Source organism: Indicator indicator, chromosome 21 (assembly GCF_027791375.1).
Source record: "Indicator indicator isolate 239-I01 chromosome 21, UM_Iind_1.1, whole genome shotgun sequence".
NCBI classification, from domain to species: domain Eukaryota; kingdom Metazoa; phylum Chordata; class Aves; order Piciformes; family Indicatoridae; genus Indicator; species Indicator indicator.
The window spans coordinates 6,123,960-6,132,989 of record NC_072030.1 but is presented as its reverse complement, the minus strand read 5'-3'; the positions used below and the strand labels follow the sequence as shown (position 1 = coordinate 6,132,989).

The 9,030-nt window shown below is 39.5% G+C and overlaps 1 protein-coding gene across 1 annotated transcript; it reads right to left on the bottom strand.

Moving 5' to 3' along the window:
* Positions 1 to 1,859: 1,859 nt before the first annotated feature.
* Positions 1,860 to 2,847, bottom strand: FSHB (follicle stimulating hormone subunit beta). The gene is made up of 2 exons (XM_054390555.1): positions 2,689 to 2,847; positions 1,860 to 2,096 (listed from the first exon to the last, which is right to left on the bottom strand). The coding sequence occupies exons 1-2, from the start codon at positions 2,845 to 2,847 to the stop codon at positions 1,860 to 1,862; spliced, it is 396 nt and encodes a 131-aa protein (XP_054246530.1).
* Positions 2,848 to 9,030: the final 6,183 nt, after the last annotated feature.

Below are 9,030 nucleotides of genomic sequence, written 5' to 3'. Positions count from 1 at the left end.
TAAGAGAACTAATATCTGTCAGTAAAAAAGCTAAAAATGAAATAAGTTAGAATACCTATTATGAGAAAGATCCAGAGTAACAGACAAATTCCCTTTAAGCAAACATGTCTGTAAGGGTCTCAAAAGCAGACATTCCAGGTGATCTCAAGAGGTCTTCTACTTCATCCCCTTTCTTCATAGCAAATTAACATTCCTAACAGGTTCAACATGTTCTTAAAAGACCTGTAGTGGTCACTACTCCACTGACCACACTCTCTTGCTCCCTTTCTTCCCCACCCCCCTGGCAATTTATTTCAGTGTGTAGCTTCAGAGGATTTGTCAGTGACTACTCTGAATCTTTCATTTGTTCTTCTGTTCACTGTGAACATGTAGAACTGACTGTTCCTTTTCTCTTTGTAACAGTCTTCAAGCATGTAAAAGGTTCTGCTAATCCCCTCCCCTCCCCCCCCAGGGGTTACCTCCCATAAATAAAACAACCCCATTTATTTAAACCTCCTTCTAAGATGTTTTTTTTTAGGCCTTGGTCCATTCTTATTACTTGTCTGTGGATTTTCTCCAGTTTTTGAATGCCTTGAAGTTGTGTGTCCAAAGCTGGAAATACATAACTCAGCTGAGACTCTTGTTGAACTGAGTGGTAAGCAGGAGGTTGTGTCTTGCAGGCTCTGCTGCTTACACTCCCACTTTTCTACTGCTGGTATAACCTCCAAATCGTTGGTGCTGAACTGCTGCTGAACCGATTGCTCTCCATTCTGTGTTTCTGTAGGCGGTTGTTTCTGATGAAGAGCACTAGCTTTTCATTTGCCTGATAGGCTTTCATTCTGCAGGTTTCAGATAATTTTCCCAATAACATGAGATCACTTTCCATTCTGATCCAGCCAGCCCTCCAGCTTGCTTCCAGACCATCCCAGCTTTATGTCACAGAATTAGGTTGCTGCAAAACATTATGAGCTTCCCTTCTCAGAAGGAATTCCTGTGAAGTACTTTCAAGGCGTTTTATCACACCATGTTTGCACCGCTTGGATCAGGTGCCTCTAGACTCATCCCTAAAGAATTTGTGTTAAATAGGGTTGTTACATCCTGTTTCTGCTATGTGGTAATATTTTCAGAATTGTTTAACTGACTTAGGATACATTTGCTCAGGTGAAGAGAGAGAGCTGATTCTTTTTTCAAGTTAGCCAGGTATGAACTAGACTTGATGTTACTTGTGTTACTGTCCCACGGAGCCTGAGCTAACAAGCCTTACTGAGAAGGCACCAGAGTTCAGGTGACATTCAGTATTTGAACATAGATTTTGGCTCTTAAATGAACATGTTGTTATATCCAGGGCATAATGCCTATATGAACTGTTTCGTCCTCCCAAAATTCAGGATCTCAGCTGAGAGAAGCTTGCAGTTCAACTATAGAAAGTGAAGGCACAGATGTTGGTTGTAGAAAAAGCAGTGCTGCAAGGCTTTTTAGAAGTGCATTCTGAAGAGAGATGAAAACAGAGGATAATGGAGACTTGGAACTTGGGAACTTTTTGAGAGCATAAGATAGCATAGAATAAGGTACATGAAGCATGCAATGGAATTACAGGAATATGAAGAATGAAGGTGTAAAGTGAAGAGGTGGTAGCAAGGGCAGAAGGAATTGGAAGCAGTGTTCTATAGACCTATGCAAATGATTTTAAGGAAACTGATAGGATGAGTAGGGAAGGCCTGAAGCGAAGTTTAGTCAGTAGCTCTCCATTTTGCCCTTAAAATTCTTTCTTTCAATCTAGTCAGTCTCTAAATAGGCTTGCCTATTATCTTTCACTTAAGCCCCATCAGAACCTAAACAGAACTGACTGTTTAGAGCTAAACTGCCATCTCAAGCACCCTTCATTGGTTACTTCCGTTCTGACTAAAGGAACAGTAGGATGGCCCCAGTCCTCTTACAGTGCAGTCAGTGGTGTCAGTATCACAGGTCTCACAATGGCACTCTGTAGCTACTGGGTAGGAATAGAAAGATTCGGGATGGTCACCACAGCCAGGGATCTTCACTGTTTCGTACACAACCTCCTTGAAGGTACACGTTTGCTGAACAGAAGATACTGGTGGATATTTATATACTGGATCCTGAAAATGACAAGAAGGAAATACCTGTTTTCAAATTTGTTATGGAATAAAAATGTGAATTTTAAAAATAAAACAAAGGACCTCATATGAAAATTAATTAAACTTGCAGGAAAATCCCAAAGGATGTGGATGACACTCATCTAATTTCACCTAGATTCCTAGATTCCTCCTTTCAGGAGGACTGATATGGCAAATATGTGCCATGCAATCACCAAATAATCCTGCAGATCAATTTATGGATTCTTTCAATTATTTGGAAAAGTAGAGGAATCTACATAGTAATGGCTGCTTTATTTCTTCTGTTTGCAACCACAAATTGAGCACAAGGCATAGATCCAGACCATAATACTTTCAACTCCAGTTATATGATACAAACAATGTGTGCAGCCAGTCAAAGATCTGAATTTTACTAGCATCTTTCACCCTCCCTTTTCTGCTTCAGCCTGGCTGTATCTACTTTCATGTCAAATATCTCATCAGTTACTCAACCTGTTCTTTAACAAGGCTGTGTTAATGGAATTGGGAATGGGTTATTCAGACATTGCTTGGAATATTGAATTCTGGTGCCTGAAATTAAGCTTGAGATTCTTACCCTTGTGAAGCAGTATCCTGAGCACCATGTGGCATTCACTGTAATGCAGAATTCACATTCTTCTCTTTCCACTGCTATAGTAATATTGGTGAGTTGACAGCTATTGCAACAAATTGCTTTCCAGCAAAGCAACAGCACGTAGCAATTAATTGTCTTCATCCTGTGTATAAAGCAAAAAAAAAAAAATACATATCTATACTGCAGGAACATGTATAGTTATTTTGAACAGAAGTATTTGTAGAAACAAGGAGAAACTGAGTCTTCATATGATTCTTGAGTGGTTCTGTAACAGGAATCCTTCAGAAACATCAGTGAGAACATAGGATAAAGCCATTAAATAGATCTATCCATATGTTTATTGTTGAAAGAGATGAATTTTCCTAAGCAACTGAAGTGGCATCTCAGCAATCTTTGCAGAATAATAATAATAGCAGAGTACCCTACCACTTTCAATGAAATATTTTTAATCTAAGCTTCTGTACAGAGAAGTGTCCTGTCTTTAAGGAGAAAGGAAAAGAATGGAGAGAAGGAGCAAAAATTCATCTATTTTTCAGAAGCAATGAAATACACACAGCGTTTGCAATCACCAAAAAGATTTCTAGATCAGGATCTGAGGAAAACTTACCTGTATTCTGCTTGCTCTCCTGGTGATAGCTGTAGTGAAAAGAAAGCCCTATGCTTACCTTTTATACTAAATTGTGTGTAACTGATACCTTGAGGATTTGCAGTGTATTAATGCAGCAAGCATTAGTTTGGTACTTGGTGAAAGAGGATTAATGTTCAGCCAGACAGGGAGATCAAGCCTTGTTAGGAGGAAAAAAGAAAAGCAAAACACACTCAGGGAGTGATGGTGAAGGTTACTGTCTCAATGTCTTTTGAGATGTTTCACTGGGTTTGATTCAGTGGCATTCACAAATAGCTGAGCCATTTCACAATTTGAAAGAAGCTTGAGAAGCCTGTTTTTGGAAAACTTGAGGTGTATTAACTGAGTTTTATATAAGTCCTCAAACTAATAGGCGGGGGGGGGGGGAGAGGGCTGTTGTGTGTGGCAAGCTGGCTCTCAGGTAATTCATTGTGGAGACGTTGCTACAATGTTTATTGGCTAATGAACATGTTAATGAGTATCCTTCTTAATTGCTTTTCTCTGAATTCGGTCTTACCCAGTGAGCTGCATATGTACTTGTTTATTGATCTGAGGCCCAAGAAAGCTAGTACTGTGAGTTTTGTTAAGCCATGAGTAACCCCACTTTAGTTTTCAAAATAGTGCTCAGGTTGTTCCAGATTCAGATATCTGTCCCAGCATGTGCAGTCCTGGCTGCTGTCTGTTGCTTGATCATTCTTTTAAACTTGGGTAAGGGATGTCTATGTTGTGAAAAGGGACTATTAAGCCATCATAATGAAGTTCCAGATTTGTGTTTTCTATCAGTGACCTCAGAGTGAGTGTTGTCACGTTAAAGGAAAAATGTCCATGTTTTCAACAGGCAACACTGCCAACTCAGCTTGAATGCATTCCCTAGTCTGTTGTGATAATATAAGATTCTATGAATAGTGTTGCCCTGCTCATTGCCCTTTTCTTGCATTCCCAAGTTAGAGATGTGTGGCTTTTCACCAGAATGATGACAGAGAAATAACTTTGTTGAGCTTCACGTTTCACTTCTGGGGAAAATGACTCACAGCAGCACTGTATTTACTCTCATCTGCCCAGACCAGCCAGTCCTGCTTTGTTATGACTCTTCTATTATGGTCAGTCTGACTTTTACAGAAATCCATCCACAAAAGAAAGCTAGACAAGGACATACAGGTAAGAGCATTTTATCATGAAAAGACATCCTCACAGACTTAGTAGCTGCCCTGCAGACAGGATGCATTTCAAAATGGCTTTTACAAATGAGCCCTTTAAGTGTCTCTTACCTTCCTGTGATCCTGCAGACTGGCCATCTGTTCCAGTTTCCACCCAGTCTGCAATACCTTGCTTGGTTAACAAATTTCCTATCACACTGAACTTCGATACCCCTGGATGTCTCCTGTAATAACAACTTTGTTTGAATGACAGCAGAGCTCAGTTAAATGTATGAAGAAGAGAATAGACATCCTCCTCTTTACTAAGAGAAACTCTGTGATTGTTTTATAATGGTCTTTTGTGCCATTTAGTGCCAACACAGTCTGTCTTCTCTGAGAAGAATCTCACTTGCTATAAATTACTAATTCCAGAGATGCCAGACAAAAGCTGATTACAATTTGTTATATCCCTACAGGGGTCTGGCCTTTTCTAAGTACTAATTTATGTAAATTAAATAAAACTACATAAACTTCATTTGTAAAGGACAACACAGGAAATATCTAATCTCTCAGTTGCAGTGATTTGTTTCGTGGTTTGAGGAAGGCATTCATGTTCATCAAGCCGTGGTTTCACAAATAGAGAAGGCAAGTTCAGCCCCTTCCACGCTGTTTCTGCCCTCCCCTGGTTCCTTGCTCTGGCCCACTCACACATCTCACTTGTGGCAGTGCAAATTAAAGACTTCATTCTGATGAAAAGGAAAATACCCTACCCAGCTGCCTTCCACAGCATTGCTGTTAATCCATATCAATTTGTGCCATAATGAGAAGAACAGCTGTAGCAGTGTCAGAGATGGGATTGATTGGGGAGTGGGAATGAGGTTGGAGGTTGGCAAGAAATGCTTTCCATGGTGTTCTCACTGGAGAGTTCATGAAACTGTATTGTAAACACAATACAAACTTTTTAACAGGAAGATTTGATCCTGCACTGACTTCAAGGGCATTTGTTTCTGCAGTCATCAGTTCTAGGTTGGTTCTATAGCTATCAGCTCTGCTAAGTTAATTTTGTGAGTATATGAATATGCATTTTTAGGGTAACATGAAATCACAAATTGACATCAGCTAACCACTAGTCTATCATCTGAGGAGTGGTAATTTGGTGAGTTATTTGGTTGATCTTGGTTTTGTTCCCACATCTTTAGTTAGGAAGATAGACTAAGGGAGTTACTTCTCGTGATGGGCAAGATGCTGTGCCAAGCACATATATTTCTGATAAACACAGAACAGTGCAAGGAACAATACAGATGCTTATGCTATTGTCATTCAGTTGCTTTTCCTGTAGTTTTTGCCTCACATGATATCCATTCATGCATGGCTGATTTTTATACCACGCTTCTAACTATATAAACCAGCTACCATTAGTAGTTTGTGGGAGGAATGGTTGCATTTTTATTTTCAGGTAACTTGATTTTGGTCTGGCATGTTCATATATTGTATGAAATATAGAAATAAAGAAGACATTGTTTCAGACACTATAAAAATTAATCTGATTTTCTATTATGTAAGCATACAAAGAAGCTGGGCAAGGATTTGTCTATGGTGGATTTTAGGAAAGACTTCTGAAAAATTTTAAGTTTGGCAGGACTGTGCCTTATTCTTACACAAAGAGCAGCAGCTGCTAATTGTTTTCAAGCCACAGGTATGATAGGCAATGTAAGGCTTATCTGAGTCTTGCTGGCAGTGTGCATTGATAACATAATACAGTTGGTGAAGAATGATTCAATGCACTTTGGTGATGGATGAAAAGCCCATCTTATTTGGGTTACTAAATAAAGTCTTAGGCTGAAGGTGTCTGGCCCATATTCTTTTTGCAAGTTATTTTAGGTCAAATTGCTCAAGAAAAATAGGTTGAAAGGAATGCATAAAGCCATAGCCACTTTCAGCTATGATTTTAACATTTTATCTGACTGATATCTACAACATTCACTGCTTTGAGGGATTCTAAATATTGCTTAAAAGGTTTTTTCCTCAGCAAGATTTTTTTTCTTTTAATTCTAGGGCATGGAGCCATTATTGCACAGAATAGGGTATGTTGGAGTTGCTCTTTGAGCTGTAGGAGTTTGATTGTGATCAGATTGCAAATTTGCAAAGAAATTTCATGAAACTGCTGCAGGAATTGGTATTGCAGAGCTTTAATGAGGAAACAGATCTGAAGCTCACAGAAAAAGCTTTACAGAAATCAGCCCAGTATATAGCTCAATATGAAAACAAATCTTATTTGTTAGCTTGTATTAGCAGAATGGTGAAATAAACCCTCAGACATTGTATTTGGCTAAATTCTCAGTGAAGGTGTGCTTTTGCAGCCAGTTATAATAATTAAACCCAGGTTCTTTATTCTTAAGTAAAGTAGGTACAAATTTGGCAGGTTTCACAAGTTAACTTCTTGTTGTATAGTATCTTGCATAGTATCACACTGCTCAACCAAATTGGTGATTAGCAGGATCTGTGTTTATTGTTCTTAGTGATGAAGGGTTCAGCTTGCTCCTTTGCCTCCCATTCTGCCTTTTTTTTTCTTCACAGGATACTCTCCTCCTTAACCATGCCACTGTTCCTATGTGGAGTGAGTCTCAGGAATAAGTAAAGCAAGCTGTGCCAGGGAGGCAGATTTCTAGGGAAGGGTGGAAAACCAGGATCTTGTTACCCCTTTTGCTTATGACAGAACTTGAAGTGTGTGTGTGACAGTGAGTCTAGGATTACTCCTCTGGTGGAACAAACATTTGTCTGTCTCATCCCTCTGCATATTTTCATGACGTTACCCAGATCAAGACCCCAAGATTTGTCTGTTTTCCTGGTAGCAGCTCTCAGACTCCAGCATCTCAGTTCAGAGTACCAACAATTCGGTTTTGTTCATGTTTCTAGAGGATTTGATTGCCCCTGCCATGTGGTCATTTTACTACAGAAAGAATTCCAAACTGGTAAGAGATATTAAGAAATGAATATCTGATCACCTTGGCATCATTGAACTAAAAACCAACCAACCAAAAACCCAACAAAAAAACCAAACAACAAACCACCAAGGTGATAGTGTTCAGAAAGTCACTTTCATTTAATTCATTGTATTGGGAACCTTTTGCATCATGAGAGCTGAACACATTATTCTGGGGAGCAATGCACAAGCACTGTGTTTATTCAGCCAGGCAAGGCACTGGGCTAGGTAGAGGAGCTTGAATGGCAGTGTGGGAGGAAGGAACAGGGCAGGACAAGTTGAATGAGCCAGCCTGTGCAATTAGAGTTCCTAAATGTGATTAAGATTACCTTGAAATTGGATACCTGTGGTCACTGATCACCTTTTAAAATATTGATTTATGTTGTGTCTGTTTCAGCACAGTGTCAAACAGCTGTTTGAAATAGATCAGTCTAAACACTGGCTGCTCAGCTTTATAGGAATAGAAAAGTCACTGAGCAGAAATCCAGTTCTAATCTCTCTAGGACTGCCTGAAAAAGAAACAGTCGTACTCAATTGCTTTATTAATTATATAAATGAGCAAGACCATAGTCACTGGTGATTAAACAGACTTTGTGCCTTGTTCTGGTGCCATCTCGTGGTTCTTGAATAAAAGTTCTCATGTTGCTGGAAGTTGCTCCACAGCTAAGCAGATTTTACAGCATTGCGGCAAGCAAAACTGAATGCCAGGTTTTGGAACTGAAACAGCACTTTAAGCCTCCTGGCTATTGGCCAGACTCCTGCTGTGCTCAACCCTTTCTAGATCTAGTAAAGCCTTTGGGCAAAAGGAATTTCAGAACTCCAAGAGTAATGATACTACAGCAGTCTCTAAATGCAGTGATGTTAATTACTCCAGGCCATTTTGCTTGTCCCCATGTATGGGAACCATGCTCAAGAAAACATTCCATCTCTTTTCTTTCTCTCTAAACTGTAGAACATTAAGCATAATTATTCCTGCTGGTGTCTTAAGAATAGATTTCCTCTGAAAGTGGATAGGGAGAGTGCAGTCCTTCTGCTTCTAATGTTTCTTGTTTGGGGTAAGGGAGGATTTAGAGAAAAATATATAAAGCAGTTCTGTCCATCTCATTTTCACCTTGTCATTGTAGAGCTTGTTTGCTGAGGGACGTTCATGCTAACTTCCAGTGGCCTTTCTATATCCTGTGAGGGAACCTCCTTCATCTTACTATTCCTTCAACCTTGAAAAAGAATAATGTTTATTTCAATTTGTACTCCTAGCGTTCCAAAGTAATGTTGCTAAGCAGCTGGTTAATGAAGTCTCGTCTTTATTAGTCTTTATTTCTACTTTCAGCCCTCAAAATCTAGGGAACTTTTAGTAGCATTAAAAGGGCTATCACTTCCCTCTCTGGGAGTGTTCAAGGCCAAGCTGGATGGGGCTTTGAGCAACCTGGTCTAGTGGAAGATATCTCTGCCCACAGCAGGGAAATTGGAACTAGATCTTTAAGGTCTCTTCTAACCCAAACTATTCTGTGATCATTTTGCAGCCTCCTCTTTTGCTGGTGGTGTCCACTGTTTGCCATTCTGTTTTGCTCTAAGACTTTATC